Source organism: Pterocles gutturalis, unplaced genomic scaffold (assembly GCF_000699245.1).
Source record: "Pterocles gutturalis isolate BGI_N339 unplaced genomic scaffold, ASM69924v1 scaffold23138, whole genome shotgun sequence".
NCBI classification, from domain to species: domain Eukaryota; kingdom Metazoa; phylum Chordata; class Aves; order Pterocliformes; family Pteroclidae; genus Pterocles; species Pterocles gutturalis.
Window position 1 is genome coordinate 45100 of NW_010123660.1, and position 17084 is coordinate 62183.

A 17084-nucleotide genomic window follows, 5' to 3' on the forward strand; every position below is an offset into this window, starting at 1 on the left:
GGCTTTGCACACCTCTGCGAGTGAGCTAGAGCCCTAGTATTACGTTCACATTGTACAGGTATGAACGACTCTGAAAGGCAATTGAGAATGAAACACATTTGAAACAGTCTTAGCTGCTGAAAGCATTTTTTTTTTCTTTTTATTTATACTTGAATCTTTGTGCCCAATGGAACTGAACAACTTTCTTCTCTTTACTCTGTAATTTATAGAAACATGGAAAACTGTGGCCAAGACTAGCAATCACATGATAACACAGCAGCTTTTATTTGCTACATCTGGAAACTTACCTTGCAAGTAGAGCGCTTTTATCTCTGCTCAGGTGTTGAGCCATTGCTCTGCTTGTTCAGCTAACAACCTCGGAACCTGTTCCCATCTCCGTTCTCTGCAGCCATACCACCGTCCGTGTTTGACTTGGCACTGCACATGGGCAGACTTGTGAAATTGCAGGGGGGGGAGGGTTGGTGTTTTGTTTTGTTTTTTTTAAAGTTCATGATGAGCAAAGTATTACCGTATTTTTCAGGTGCTTTATTTGATATGCTGGACTTTGCAGACTTTACATATTTATAGAACTTTTTTTTAAAGCAATTTAAACAAGATGAAAAAAATGTTCATATCACCTAGGATTCCTTTCTCTTGTCCTTCTTAGACTGTGTTTTTTGATTTAAAAATACTGTAGGCATTGACACTACCTAAAGATGGAAAATAGTACTGATGACAAGACAGAGAAATTAATGATTAAGTTGCCTTAAAAAAAATCAATGCTTCCAATTAATACATTGTTGGGCATGGCAGCTTGCTCCATTTTAAATTAACACGAGCCTTAGTTAATGCAGCATGATGCTTGCCTTAACTAGTTAGGTTTTGAAGCTCAGCACCTGTAAGTTTTTCTTGGAGGTGGTACCTGGTCATATCTGCATCTGCATGGCTAACTGTATTCAAAGCTCATTCCACTTGAGGTGGGGAGAAGGGAACTCAACAAAAACACACACAAAGAAAATGTTGTGCCTATTCTTGGGCAAACAGGCCGTGTATTTTAAGTAGCTTGCATCCGCAGCAAAGACTGACAAGCCCAAGTGAGGTCTGCAGAGCCTGAGAGACCTCCCGAGCCGGTGGCGCGGTGGCACCCCTTGACATCAGGCGTGGCTTTACAATGACCTCCCTTGTCCTTGGCGAGCGACATGGGTGCAACGTGCCAGCACAGTCGCTGGAGCCCAGCGGGCTGCCTGCTCGCCTGGGGAGCCAGCCCAGCAGAGGCTGCTCCAAATGTCTTTCCAGGAGGGCTTTTCTAGGGGCATTTTTATTCCAGTTCTCCAAGCTGTGGCTGCCTCGGCTGGTGTGCCTGGACCATGGAAGAAGGGAGGGCATCCACGGGTCCCTCCCGTGGTCCAGCTCCAGTGTCATCCTGTAAACTGTGACACCAGGGGAAGGTGCTGATCCAGGATGCAGTGCGTTTATGTGCCGTTGAAGTGCCTGCATCTTGAGATGACAGGTGTGACTTATCTGCAGGTTTCTTTTTTCAGGCAGGAGCGCTTCTTTTTGACTGAATGGGAAAAGAGCTTAATCCTTTTCCTGACTTCTCTTTTTGCCTGCTGCTTCCTCACTCAATGCAAGGAAAATAAAAGACTAAGGAGGAAAGAGAAATACAGAGGGGTCTTTAATTCTATACATTATAAAAAAGAAGTACATATTCCTTTTTCAAGATACATTAGTTTTGGTTTAGGGTTAAATTGCAAATTTTTACTGTCCTGAGGCATGGTAGTTAATACAGGTGTACTGTGAAGGACTTTCACATGGGTCTCTTCTCAAGCACAGCTTTTGATGGGAACCCTGCTTAAAATCAGCAGGTTGCACAGCTGAGGTGAGAGAGTGTAAGATGGATGAGGCACACCTCCCTGCTGTGTCAGGGGGCTGGCTGCTTGCCCAGGAGCACTGGCTGCTGCTCAGCCCAAGTGCTGGAGGTACTGTGGCGGATGCCAGCTCTCCCAGTAGCTCTGTGGTCCCATTAGTGGTAACTGTGCTTGCGCCATCATGCACAAGGGGATACAGTCACTGCGTTAGGTTGCTGGCCTGGGGGAGGCCAGGCACATTGGGGACCCCAGAGCTACCTCAAGACACCCTGAGGTGAGGGTCTATGTCCCTCTGTGGAACAGCTGGCCCCACAGACCGCCAGCGATGCTCCCGGTGTTGCGGGACCATTGCTTGCTAGCCCGCGTTGTCTGCATGCTGACGTACCAGGGGAAGCGTGCCAGAAGCACTGCTTGCTTTCACGCGAGGCATTTTCATCACCTCTAAAAAGAATTTGTTTCAGTAGCCTGCAAGTTCTTCAGGTGACTGCTCTAACCCTTTAATGCCCTCTTTCCCCCAGCGGTTCTGGTGGTTGCGTGTTTTCTTTTTTCACTGAAGATGAAAGTTTGCATCAGGGAATAGGTGCTGCCAAGTGAGCTGGAGGAGAGCCATAGATCCTGATGCTGGAGGAACACTACGTGTTGGCATTCCCCGCCCCTCGCCAGAGATTGTTGTCATATTTAGCAGACCTCTTTAAGTAAACGTTTGCTTTGTAAATGGCATTGGTTTGGGACTTAATGGAATGCAGGGACTATGCTGGCAATAATTATAAAGGTAGGATGCAAGTGAATTGACAGGGGAGATAAAACAGATTAAACCTCCAGCACATAGATTATGTCCCAGCTTTCTGGGTACTGTGATAACAAAGGCCATGTTAAATATACTTCACACTTGCTTCTTTCACCACTCAGAGACTATGAGTCCAATTGCTTTGTGGGTGACTTGGTTATCTCTTCATTTTCAGGGAATAAAAAAGGTCTGTGGAAGTTTATGTAGTGATAAAAAGAACAACAATGGGAGTTTGTTAGGGACAGGACAGGGAGGGATTGGTTTCAGGAATTTGTCAGAAGTCATTTCTAATTGCAGGATGTTTTTTTAATGAGTAGGCACATGTCCTTTTCCTTGATGTGGAGGGTGAAGACAGCGTGGGGAGAACTAAGGCAGGGGGAGACGTGAAAAACTCGTAGTGCATGTAATATTCTCACTGACAAAATCTGACCGCTTCCCATTCACTGGTCTTTGCTTCTTTGAAACTCGTGCTTTGGTTGCAAGCTGGAGCTGTAACCACAAGGAACCGTGTTGAGTGAAACTGTGTGTCACTTGTTGAATGCGGAGTGGATGCGACCCATCATGCTGCAGAGCTCAAATCCCAGTTATTTAAGAGGCAACAGGCTTGTTTGTTGACGTGTTGGCCAAATGTTGCTGCATAGCCCTTACTGCCTGCAGCATAGCTGCATTTCCGATACCTTTGATTGTTTAACGCAAGTCTGCTTTATGTGAGAAGCTTCTGTTTAGCTGAATTGGGAATTTGAGAACTTAAGAAAAACAAGAAATCATAGCAATAAAGTGTGGGTAGGAAAAGAAGTTGCTTCTGAATTTTTCTTTGGGGCACACTAGCTGTGAAGGGGGTGCATGAGTGTCAAAAGTGTTGAACCTGTTTCAGGTCTTCCTCCTCTGACCCTCTCCCACTTCAAGGAGCACTAGTTTTCCTTTTAAAACAGTATTTTTCTCATAACAGCTTTGAGAAAAATCTGTGACAGTTTATGGAAAGGCAGCGTGGAGAAAATTCATACATGGGTATTTGAGTGCTGTGCAGTAGTATGTTTTAAGCTGTAGTTAAAAAAAGGTGCTATTCATGCATATGCAGCTGCTTGATATTTAGGTCTGATTTAGCCTCTCCTTGTCACTGATTTTTTTAAAAAAAATCTTTTAATAGTGCTTTTTAGCTAAAAAAAAATAAATCAACACCATTTCATTAAAATTTTCATTTTCATTAAAATGAAATGGTGTAAAGCCGTTGAAATATTTTATGTCAGACAATGGAAAGGTTGTCAGAACGCTGTGGTCTCAGCTGCCACTTTGCTGCCTGCCCATGTGGGGGACACAGTTCTCATGTGATATATTCTTTAAACTTCCAATGAACTTAATAGCCAGAAGCTGGTAGAAAGTGACTGTGATTGAAATGGCCTTTCTGTGGTGATAGGTTTTTGACGCACTGTGGCTTTGTTTTGCATTTAGCAGGTTCTTAGTATCATGGGGCAAGAGGAAGGAGGCTGTCCTAATGCAAGAAGAATGCTAGTTCTTAAGCTTGCAGCAGTCAGTAAGTCATTTCTATTTTATTTCTTTCCTTTCCAGGTGTGACATCTGTTGTATTACCTTTCGTACGCATCGGGGCTTACTGCGCCATAATGCAGTTATCCACAAGCAGCTTCCCAGAGATCCCATGGGAAAGCCTTTCATTCAGAACAACCCTTCGATTCCAGCAGGCTTCCACGACTTGGGATTCACAGACTTCTCCTGTAGGAAGTTCCCCCGCATTTCTCAGGTACTCTCTGTTCTTCATAGCTTGAGGTACCAGCTGATACAGCGCGTATCTTCTGAATTCATTGAAAGACTCATCCTTGATGGGGCAGAGACTGGGTGTAGAATATTTACTGGAAAGCACATGATCACTGACTGTGTAGGCTTCAAACCCTTTCTGCCTTTCCTTTTTATTTTTTTCATATAAAGAATATTGGGGTTGGGGTTTTTTTCAGCATTCCAGTGGACAACTGTTGGTGTAAAGATCTACAAAAATATTTTAAAGGAAAACTTAGGTGATATTAGATCCTTGCCCCTTCCAGCCCACCCATTAGTTCTCTTCTTCCCAAAACCATCCCACATATGAAATCAATAAGGAGGACACATAGTAAGGAAGACATTATTTATTTGAATTTACTCTAACAATAATTTAGTTGTGATACGAAAGATTTTATCACAAAAAACTTTGGGAAGTCACCTGACTTGTTAAATGGTGACATCTTCAGTGATTTCTTCACAAAAGACTCTCAGGAACCTTTCCACTATGTTCCTTACATGAGGTCTGAGGATTTTGCACCTTCAAGGGAGAGTGGCTGGGGAAGAGGCAGGGAGGTGGTCTGTAAATATTTTTTCTGAGGGCCATAATGCTTTCTATTGGATGGTATTATTCCTCCCTTTGTCAAACCTTGCCTGCCTTAATTTGGGTCTGGATGAAGCTGTGTATCTATTTAAAAAAAATAAAAATTCAACAGCACAATCCAGCAGAACCATGCTTAATTGATATCTGGACTTATTCTACTTGGATTAAAGCATTGATTTCCAGCTCTTCTGGCTGCAAGGTGGTAGACCTGTAATTTACTGCTGATCTGGGGGAGCATATACATCATTCTGTAACTCTAGTAAGAGTCTTGGTGTAAAAGTAACAAAATGAGGAGAAGAGAGAGCTTTTTAAAAACTTGGTTTTATTTATTTTGTAATTAATGGCAGACACTTAAAGTTATTAACGGATTTAAATGTTGGGACTTTCCTTTTGTAATAATTTTGCTTGCACTGAGAGGCAAGACCTATGAAGTATCTGAACAAAGTGTGTAGAGTGTATAAAGCTCTTGCTGGCCTTCTACTTAATTTATCACTTGTACTCTTCTTTGATGTGGAACCCTTGCAACATGAGAACTATCTGGGTAGCTATACGGCATTTGGATTCATGATCATTTTCAGGACAGGTCTAAAATTCGTTTGTGAGCTTAGTGTTCTTAGGAGAAAAAATGTAATCAGACTTCACTAACAAAAAGCCTTCCTGCTTTGGGCTCTGTGTTTCATTGATTTGCTTTTGGGGAATATTATTTTGGTTGTTTTATGTTGTTTTGCCTTCTTGGATGCCTTCCTTTTTTTTTTTTTCTCCTCTCCTCTCCACACATCCCCATCCTCCTCTCCTCTCCTCTCCTCTCCTCTCCTCATTTCTCCTCTCCTCATTTCTTTGTAATAATAAAGCTAAAAGAGGTAGCCTTACTCAAGTTTGCTGTATAGTCTAATGGGGCTCCTGTCCTGTCAGTAAAGTGAGAGGGTTTTTTGGAAGGGAAAGGTATTTGAGACTCTGAATAGCCTTCTGAAGGAGTTTGCCTTTATAGAAGGGAACTTTCGCAGAATCAGCCCCTAATTCAGATACACCACTTAGATGACTAAAGGCTGTGGAGCAGTAATATCTCCATGCCACGTAGGTGGTGGTGGTGGCTCCAAACTACTTAACTTGGGCAGTAGAAGAGAGAATGAACTGGTTTTGTTTTACAGCAGCATGTGATGCCTTTCCAGTCTGAGATGTCTACTCTAAATATTTTTGCATGTCTTGCAGGTCTGGTGTGAAACAAATTTGCGAAGGTGCATCAGTGACTTCCATCGATTTATTTGCGAGACATGTAACAAGGCATTCCCCATGCTTTCAGCGCTCAAACTGCACACAGAAACTCATGTGATGGATCAGGGAAAAGACAAGCACAAGCCACAGTCTGTGACCCCACCTGGTGAGAACCCAGACCAGAAAGCCTTCATGGCATCCTTGGGCCTACAGTACACCAAAGACATCAAGCCTGTCAAGCAGGAGGACAATACACAAGATGAGGTCCAAGAAATGCGGCTCAGAGCACTGAAGAGTAACCTACCTCAAGAACCCGGCAGCAGCAGTCTGCTCAGCCTCTCTCCTCTGGAAGCTGCCTCTATGGGAGGGTCATTTTCAGTCCTTCCCCCTACAAAAGAAAACATAAAGCTTCTCTCACTGCAGCCTTTCCAGAAGGGTTTTATCATCCAGCCTGACAGCAGTATTGTGGTAAAACCCATCTCCAGTGAGTCTGCCATTGAGCTGGCAGACATTCAGCAGATCTTGAAGATGGCTTCTTCTGCTCCTCCTCAAATCAGTCTTCCTCCACTTTCTAAGGCACCTTCTGTCCCTGTGCAGTCCATTTTCAAGCATATGCCGCCCCTGAAGCCAAAGCCTTTGGTAACTCCCCGAACAGTTGTTGCAACCTCTACGCCTCCTCCTCTTATCAGTGCCCAGCAAGCCTCCCCTGGCTGCATCAGCCCAAGCCTCCCGCCTCCCCCTCTGAGGCTGATCAAGAACTCGGTGGAATCCTCCAACTCTCACCTCCCCCAGCCAGGAGCCAAATCGAGTCCTTCCTCACAGTTGCTCCTCCAACCCAAAGTAGAGCCTTTAACTCAGCACGAGATGAAGACACAACTGGAGCAGGACAACATCATTGAAGCTCTCCTGCCCCTGAGTATGGAAGCCAAGATCAAGCAAGAGGTCACAGAAGGAGACCTCAAAGCCATCATCGCAGGGGCAGCGAACAAGAAAGCCCCAGCCATGAGGAAAGTTTTGTACCCCTGCCGTTTCTGTGACCAGGTGTTTGCCTTCTCTGGTGTCCTGAGAGCTCACATCCGTTCTCACTTGGGTATTTCCCCATACCAGTGCAACATCTGTGACTACATCGCAGCTGACAAGGCAGCCCTGATCCGGCACCTGCGGACGCACAGCGGTGAGAGGCCTTATATCTGTAAAATCTGCCACTACCCGTTCACAGTGAAAGCCAATTGTGAGAGGCACCTGCGAAAGAAGCACCTCAAAGTGACCAGGAAGGATATAGAGAAGAACATTGAATATGTCACCAGCAATGCTGCAGAGATGGTGGATGCCTTCTGCTCCCCAGACACTGTGTGCAAGCTGTGTGGTGAGGACCTGAAGCATTACCGGGCCCTCCGCATTCATATGAGGACGCACAGCGGCTGCCAGAAGAAGAAGCCCTTTGAGTGCAAGGAGTGTGGCACAGCCTTTTCGGCCAAGAGAAATTGCATTCACCATATCCTCAAGCAGCACTTGCATGTGCAAGAAAGGGAGATTGAGAATTACATCTTAGCAGTGGACTGCAGTGCCCAGGAAAGCCAGACAGACCCTCCTTTATTGGAGGACAGCACTTACATGGACCACAAGCCCATGACGCCTTTCCTGGAGCCACAAAATGGCTTCTTGCTTGGGACGTCGTCTCACGTTCCCATCAAACTTGAACCTGCGGGCAACTTCCCCATGGATTTTGATGAGCCGTTGGATTTCTCTCAGAAGAGCAAAAGCCTGACTGCTGTGCAAGTGAAGCAGGAGAACCTGTTTGGCTCTTCTCCCCTGTCCCTCTACGACTGTTCCATGGAGCCTATCGACCTGTCCATCCCCAAAGCCCTGAAGAAGGATGATGTCCCATGTGAAGCCAGGAATCAAGAGTTGGCTGCTTCTGGGAACAGTGATAAAGCCTATAACTGTCTGCAGTGTCCTTTGGTTTTTAGTGCCAATGGGAACTCAGAGAAAAACCGGGCTGTCAGACATCCCCAGCCACTGAAAGGTTCATTGCATTTGACTGTCCCAATCATTTCCCCAGCTCTCCTTGGCAATTCTGCCTTGCTGAGACCCTTGAGGCCTAAACCACCACCGCCACCTCTCTTGCCAAAGCTTCCAGTAACTAAGGAGCTGCCACCGCTCGCTTCCATTGCACAGATCATTTCATCTGTGTCTTCTGCTCCCGCTTTGCTGAAAACGGAGGCTGCAGACACCAGTCCCAAGGCAGTGAGCAGCTCCACTGGATGTGACAAATCAGGGAACGCCAAAGCAAAAGTGACAATCGTGACCACCGTTCAGCGAGACTCCAGCCTGCCTGGTGACCTGACTCAGGTGTGTGATCCAGAGCAGTCTCCCATTGCTGATGCTGGGTTGACTAAGAAAAGAGGTAGAAAGAAAGGAACGAAAAATAAGCCTAAACTTAGCAGTGGTGTAGATCTGGAGTCAAGTGGGGAGTTTGCCAGCATAGAGAAGATGCTGGCTACCACAGACACTAATAAATTTAGCCCGTTTCTGCAGTCCACTGACAATTTCAGGGAAGAAAGTGGCAGAAATGGAACAAGTGAGGATGAGAAGGAAACTGCAGAAGATAAGCTGCTGAGAGGGAAGAGGAACAGTTACTCAGACTGCCTGCAGAATATCCCCTGTCCTTACTGTCCTCGAGTCTTTCCATGGGCAGATTCCCTGCAGCGGCACATGCTTACTCACACAGGTAAGAGCGCCTTGTGCTCCTGGTGGATTGTAGCCCCTGAGGATGTTCCTCACAGAAGGGCCTCCCTGTGGAGGAATCTTCCTTTCTTGTTCTCTCTCTGATGTCTGAATGTTGTTCTTCATTATTTTGCATATCCTGTTGTATAGTGGTGGTGGTAACTTTTTCAGTAATGGAATAATCTCTATGGCTTTGAGTGTCAAGGGGGCCAATGAAACCGCTAAAACCCATTTGACTTCAGTGGCATAACTTAGCATACCTGGGAAGAGAGACTGTTTTCAGGTGTTCTGTTATTGTCTTACCTTGAAGGTGGATGTGTGTGTTGAGTGTTTCATTGTGCCTTGCATGGTTTGTTTGGCTGCTTCCAGTGGCTGTTTGTCTTGTGTCAGTAATGATAAAAAGATTCATAAAAACAAGAGCAAGTAAGTGTAGAATTGTGTCAGGAAAAAAAATAATACACTGTTTAGCATTTTTTTTCTTGCGGTGGCTTTTATTTGACAGATCAAAGAAGGGAGATGCAAGAAACATCATCCTGAGCATTATGTAGTAGCTTACCTCTAGGAAATGTTTCTTCTCAGTGCTAGACAACCGAAGGTGGGCTTACACCCTAAGGCATGGAGATGTGTATGGCGTCTTTAATACTGTGCCACTGTGTAAGTAACCTCAAACCTGGTGTAAACAAAAGGAAGAATTGGGGAGGGAGGTTTATTCTAGGTTTAGGGTTGTTTTTCATTCTTCGCTATAAGGGAAATACTGCGTTGAATGGTGTGCCTATTTGAAGTTCACTCCTTTTTCCACCCACACTGTAATAAAGTAATTAGTAGATTCTCATCCTGCTTGGAGGGAGAGAGGACAAAGCTCTACTTGCTGTTGCTCCCTTTTAAGTCAGTCATAGTTGTTGATATTATTTGCTTCATTATGCAATCTCAACTCCTGGCATAAAGGATAAAAGTCAGGGATATTTGTAAGGAATTCAGGGGATTTGGGTACAGCCTCATAAAAGATAGCTTCATTTTTTTGAAGGCATTAAGGTTTCCTGAAGCAGATGATTCATGTCTGTTCTAAAGAGGGAAACCTGAAGAGGTAAAAGAGGTTAGCTAAGAGGTTTAAAGGAACTACAGAGGAGTCACTATTACAGTTTGCTTTGGGTGACGCGAGGACACAACTTGCAAGGTATCAATGCAACAGTGAGGCTATTGTTTTCTGGCCTACAAACACCAAATTATTTCATCTTATTAAGCATACAGTTTACTTGCAGTGGTGAAGGAGAGCTCTTTATTCTTATCAATTGTCTTCTAACACCCTGCTCTCCAAAAAAAAAAATATAGAGGAACTGATGAACTGTTTGTGAGACAGAAAACAATAGAGAGGCTTTTCCCAGACAAAGGAGTTTGACCTGCTTATTGATGGCAGACTTCCAAGGCAGCAGCACTGGTGTAAACCCTTAATAAAGATGAGAAAATGCACTTGGCTGTGAGTTATACTGGTAAAACTTGTCTTGCCTACCACCACTGGGCTTGGAAGGAGACACTGTCCTTTCAGAAAGCCTGTGCTTCAGTCCTCATGAGGAAGGCGAGGAACTGTGGCTGTAGCAGGGCTGGATCCTAAGTGCCGATACAAGATTTTTGGTGATACTATGGCAGTGGCAATAGTTGGATTCCGGTTGGTGCGCTCTGGCAATGATAATACTGATCTCTTTTCTGATCATCATCAGAGTGATGCTGAGAGAGACTTGTGACTGGAGGATCACCCCACAGCAAGCTTTGACTCTTTCCAGGTGACACTAGCACTCTTTCTAAACTGGGAGTTCGCAGCAGCTCCCCAGTGGCAGCAATGTAGATGAGGCTTTCTGGAGGGGAGAGGGAAAGGTAAGTGAGGAAGGTAGAGGAGATTTAGGCCAGGGAGGTGGTGCCAAAGCAAGCGCTAGGATGCATTCAGGGAGCAAGCCCTGTGTTTTTGTGGTGAGTGTCAGGTGTTGGTGGCATGGGAGGAGTTTGGCAGCTGCATGATAGATACAGCAGTTTGTTGGGTTTTATGTTTTGGGTGGGCGAGTTGGTTTTCTGATGGAGACACCTACAATGTCATAGTGCAATGCACCGTTTCTGTCCCCACCTATTGCACAGGCAGGGACTTGTCAGATAGCTCTGGATTTTAAAAGGAGTTAAGAAAAAAAATCTATTCACTAATCTTATTGCAAAGAGAAAAGGGGAGCTTTATTGTCTGGGCTTGATGGCTGCTCACTGACCTGGGCAGAGAAGGGGCCAAGAAGCTGGTGTGAATGGGATAGATGAGAGTCCTGTTGTTCTGCTTCCAAACTGCGTGTGTTGGGTATCTGCTCCATAGGGAATCACTGCAGGCAAGCTGATCCATTCTCCTAGATTTCTGTAGGATGCTGCTATCCAAAAAGAAGACAGTCATTTGAGCTTAAAAGTAGCAACTGGCTCTTCTCCATCCGTTTGCAGGGAAGTTGTTATTGGAGTAATTTATGTAAGTGGTCTAAGCTAATAATGAGTGAGCATGGTTCAGGGAAAGGTATATAATTTTGAGCATTTAAGTAGTATCTATATATTACCAGTTTTAAACTACTGTGTTTGTACAGACATGAAAAGATTTTTGCAAGTGTGTCTTTCATGTGCAATAAAATTTCAACATGGAGGGCTCCTTCCTCCATGTGGTGTCACAATCATATCTACCTTTTGTGAAAGGGCAAAAACACACATGCTACCAGTAACCCACGTCCCTCGTGCAACCAGAAGTCTCTCTTGTGAAAGCTTTCACCTTGCTTGTTGGTGCCTCAACACCAGTGGGTGTTTTTTAGTTCAAAAGCATTTCCCTGAAGAAGCATACACCTTCCTTGCCAGTTTTTATTTTAATGCAAAACTCACAAGTGGGGCACTGGGAATTTGGCATAGCTTGGTTTTATATAGTGTTTAACGCAGTACCTGTGTTTTGTTTGAACATGCTTGAACGCTTGCTTTTAATACTTCCTTTCTCTTGGTGTCTTAATTTACTCTTCCATGTTCAACTCCGTTTATCTCTTTTTTGCTCTTCTCTCCTGCTCTTGACTTTTTTCATTCTCAGAGTGGCAAAAAAGATGTGCCCTGCAGGTGGTGTGGGTGATCTTGCTCCTTTTATGGCATGTGCATCAGACTAGCTTCAATATAAAATCAAAATACTGGTCTTTTTTGACCATGACTTTGCTACAGATAACCTACATCTGTTTGCAAAGAATCACTTGAGGATATTTTCAGAGTGATACTGCCACATTTTATTTGGCCCAAGATTATTTTTTATAGAAGGTGAGATTTAATGGCAGAGGAGGGTTTTTTTTGTTTGGTTTTTATTTTGTTTTGGTGTTACAACAGGAGTGAACTGGACAAGAAAAGATCTAGAAACAAAGTAATAAATAAATAAAATACAGTTACACCTAGCCCGTGAACCTGAATACCTCCTGTTGATTGGAGGACACAAGTCATTAAAAAAAAGGACTGGAGGTGTTTTTATTCTTTGCTTTTATGACTTAAGTCAGAGTGAAATTGTAGACATCTTTACTTCGCAACATTTGTCCTTACCACAGCAATAATGTGTTTCCACTAGGACAATAGTGGTAGGAGACACCTTAATTAAGGAATGATCTATTTACATGATGTGATTGTTTAGATGACCCTTTATGTTGAAAAAGACTCCCTTCAAATGACTGGCTTCCATGAAGTGTCCAGCCTAGACTAGTCCTGCTGTGCTACTAACCAAATTTTACAGTCAGTTCTGAGTCAGTATGGATGCACAGATGTATTTTAATCCAGGCCATGACCATTCTTCTGGAAAAAGTTAATAAAAAAACAAATCACATTGCACTTAAACTGACTGTTTAGGTTACCCTCCAGTGAGTAAGTGTATTTTATCAGAAGAGCAGTTGTCTTTAAGGGCCAATACAGGAAGCAGAGAATACTGCTTTTTTGAATGATCTTTTTTGTGCCTTTAAAGGTGACATTTTTGGAAAGCAATCTGGTTCCTATTTGGGAATATGACTAACTTGAGGTGGGGGGATTGGAGTTTGCACAGTAAGCAGGATTTTCATTTGGGTTTTGAGACCTCCAACTAGGATGTTTGTGTGGAAGGAAGAATTATCTTATCTGTTGTAAGTATTAGTATGTATGACAAATACTTGGTTGATACGAAAGTTTTAAAGGCTGAAAATATGAGAAAATTGTGACCTGAGATGCAGGTTGAGTTTCAGGTAATTAATCCTCAGCTAATCCTGTCATTGCATGCTTGAAAAGAAATGTGGAAAGGAATTGGGCTATCATGAAGCAAAAGGATTTCTGCTCAACTTTGAAGGTCTGTTTTGTATTTGCATTGTGAATGAAGCCAAATAGAAGTGCAGAAGGTGGTGGTATTCGTAACCATAAATTTATGGTTGACTTAGCAGGCATCTAAAAAGAAAGAGTGACTTGAAAGCCTACAAAAAGCAATGCCTTGATGCTTCTAAAAAGTGGTGTTGATGCTGGAAGAAAATTAAGAGAAAGAAACAATGCCTGAGATGTCTGCAAGATGCGGGGAATCCCTCATACGGGTTGCGATGTTAATTAGAACAGAACCAACTTGCAGAAGATTAAAGTGAGAAACTTACCCATAATGTCATATCAAAGAGGCTGCTGGCTGGGGCAGGTGGGGGGCGGGATGTGTGTCTGTCTGCGTGTGTGTCTGTCTGCGTGTGTGTGTGTCTGTGTGTGTTCAGAGGTTTGTGGTGTGAGGTGGAAGGTGTGACAAGACCTGATCTCCTTTTACAAGTACCTGTCCTCACAATCTCTTTCTTCGTCACGAAGATGTCTTGCAGGACCACTTCCCTCATTGCACTGCATGATCCTGACTTTTCTTTCAACTCTTCCTGTGCTCAAATCTCTCCCCTTGTTCCAGTCATTTAAATGAATTACAGACATGAAAAACTTCTTCCTTTGGGAAAGCAGTTGATTGCTTATTCAAAATGTGGAGCTTGATTCCACTAAAGTAAATGGAAAGATGCCCCATGGCTTTGGTGGAGGTTGTGTCAAATTCACACAGGTGATAGACATCTTGGGAGGGAGCCTGCTGTTGAGGAGCTTGCAGCTGGGATGTTGTAGTTGGTCACCAAGCAGTAAAGGGGGGAAAGGCAAAAAACCAAATGTGTTTCTTGTTACACGTTAGAAGGACAGATAGACATTTTTCTTGTGTCAGGCCAGAAGCCCTCTCCCTGTCAAAAATGTGTTCTCTTTGCTACCAAATGTAACAGAATTTGCACAAACCTGGAGCTGCCAGCTCTACCTGTGGAGAAATGTGCTTATCCCCCAGTCTAAGGAAGAGGACGCTGGATCTCACAGTGGCACGTGCTGTTTTTCCCAGCTGTTCAGAATAGCCAGCCCAAGTTGTGTTTGGTCCGACTGAGTGCTGCAGGTAAGCAAAGGATAAGGATGTGAGAAGTGCCCTGCTGGGTTAGAGCAGTGGTACATGCAGCCAAATACTAGTGTCTCTGGTGGTAGTGGTAGGATGTGCTATTCAGGGTGAGCATGTGGGCCTGGCCACTTCCTGCAGTCTGTTCCTCTGAATGCTCTATCAGCATCCACAACTGCTATGTTAGGCTTGCGTGTTAGAGGGCACATCCTTGCCAGCTCCCTTTACTACCTGTTGATGGACCTGCTGTCTGCAAGTCTCCCTGATTGCTTTCTGAACCTGCTGATGCTGTCTGCTTCTGGCATCAAGCATCAGAAGTTCGCTACCTGCTGTGTAAGGAACTATTTTTAATCTGTTTTCAGATAATCCCCTGGTAGTTTCAGAGAGCTCCCCCTTAGTTCCAGTATTGCAGGATTTGGTGAATTGCTGTTATTTGTGTGCCCTCTCAGCTTCCTTGATGATTTGTCAGCCTCAATTACAACATCCCCTTCTCTCCATCAAAATAAGCCTGAGCCTTTCTGAGGTCTCCTTGCAGGGCAGCTGCCTCATAAATCAGATCAGGTTTGCTGTGTTGCAACACAACTATCTCCTGTGACGTGGAGACCAGAAGTGCACACATCACCTGGAACAAGGGCACGCCAGGGCTTTACACAGCAGCAAAGGGACACTCCTGGTCTTGCTTTCAATACCCTTGCTCATGGTACCCAGGGTCTTTTGGCTTTAGTTTGGCTGCTGCTGCAGGCCAAGCCAATGCTTCTGGCTCCGACACCTGCTGTCTGAATGCACATGCACATTCAGCATCACATAGGCATGCTTTAGTTTTTTTTTCCAGAGGTATTTGACCTTACATTCGTCTGCATTGGAGCTCACCTGCCATTGTACTGACCCCGCTGTTTTGAGAGTTTAGCAGCAAAGGGGATTGTCAGATCACACAAGGCTTAGTTGTAGCCAGGCGACTGGCATTTAGTCAGAACAGACAAGCTGACACAAAACCAAGGGTGAGCACAGTCACTCAGGGGTTTTCTGTGCTGAGCAAATGAGAGGGATGCAAGAAGGAAGCTCAGCAGATGGTGGTGCATGTCCCTTGCCTGAAAAGAGTTTGCACAAGGGAGCCATTGTTGTAAGGTGTTCACACCTCCAGGAGAGACAGGGTGGCTTTGAGTTGGTTTCACCAGAGTTGTTGAAGTAACAAACCTAAAAGGAGCAAGTAGTTGGCTCTGTTGTGTCCTGGTAGTTAACATTACAAATGAGTTGTTACTCTCAGCCTCTGAGTAGCTACTGATCAGATTGCATGAAAGTGTGCTCAAGGATTTTCCTCGTACATTTCCAAGCTCCTGTTTGTTTGGGAAAGCCTGCTGTCTTTCCAGCTTCTCTCATCCTTTCTTCTTCTTGTAATACAGCAGGTTGCCTTGCAGTGATTCAAATGTAGTAATACAGGTCTCACTGCTAGTCTGGCATTAAAATCTGCCGTGCTGGGGCCAGACATGTTACGACCTGATTCAGTCTTGCCAATCATGAAGAGAATAAGTTGCCTTGTTACCATGTTAACAGCCCATAACTTCACAGGGCTGGAGCACGGTATCTGGGGTGTCACGTGGGCTCCTCCTGCCTGTGCAGACAACAGATGGCTGCAGCGTGAGAGAGAGGAAGACTCATGTTATAACATGATCCCCTTGCAGAACAAAAGTCTGCAGAAAGGGCTCTGAAAGTGCTCACCTCTGACGATCTTCGTGACAGAATGAAACTAAAACGTCCTCCTTGAGTCTATGGAAAACTTGCTTTGTAGTCAGAGGGATCCTAATGCAGCTCAGGTGGTCAGCGGGGTGAGGAGGCAAGTGTTTCTAAAGCTGCTCAGATGAGTGCTGGCGTGGCACGTAGTATGGGTAGGACTTCAGTGGAACGTAGATGTTGTTCTTAGCAGCCAGCACTGGGCTGGTCAGAGTGGTTCAACCTGCCCCTGGCAGACAGAGCCTTGGGCCACAGTTGGATAACACAAAGCACTTCTTGGCCGTAACTGGCTCAGCCTGTTCCCAACTGTTCATCCCCACAGCTGTAGCTGACCCAGCTGCCCAAAAAAATTTGAAAAGGGCAAGGGGAGGGACCAGCAGTGGTGAGATCAATTCCTGGATCTGGCTGGCGGTATGGCCCTAAAAGAGCACATTGATGCAGCTGAGGTGTGGAGTTGGCGGCATCTCCTGGGAGGCGCTGGGGATAGATGCTGTTGAAATTGGCTTTGCTGTCAAATGCTTTGTGTCTTCAAATAGAAGCTCTAGACAGCAAAGAAGGACCCCAGATCCTGTGCTCTTATAGTTACCATGTGAGCTTTATAGCACAGCTTAGCATTTATAACTGGCTTCACCAACTAGTGTTTAATCATGGTCCAAAATCAGTCAACAACTTTGGACTTGTGGTCTCCCTCCATTGCCCAAGAAAAACAGATTTCAAAATTGGTGGAAGTAAATTAACAATTTGAAACTGTAGCTTAGTTTAAAATTGGGTCATTTCTCTTTTCGCGCTGGTATTAAAAGGTGGGTGAGTAGCGTGCTTGGGTCTCACATGCAGAGCCCCTGCAAGGGCTGTACTTGGAAGTGAATAATTGTCCAGATTTCACTGTATGCCAGAAGGGAAGGGAATAAAGGGAGATGCTTGGGTGGTGTTTGGTCAGTCATAAACGACATGAAGCTGTAAGATGAGGTGTAAAGATAGGAAGTG

The 17084-nt window shown here is 44.6% G+C and overlaps 1 protein-coding gene across 1 annotated transcript in view; it reads left to right on the forward strand.

The window, feature by feature from the left end:
* The window catches only part of RREB1 (ras responsive element binding protein 1), a 67142-nt gene that overhangs the window by 38383 nt on the left and 11675 nt on the right, over positions 1-17084 (forward strand). The window contains exons 7-8 of the mRNA XM_010077995.1: positions 4201-4390; positions 6215-8948. Of these exons, the coding sequence (XP_010076297.1) occupies positions 4201-4390; positions 6215-8948 (2924 nt within the window). The remainder of the gene's footprint in view (positions 1-4200; positions 4391-6214; positions 8949-17084) is intronic.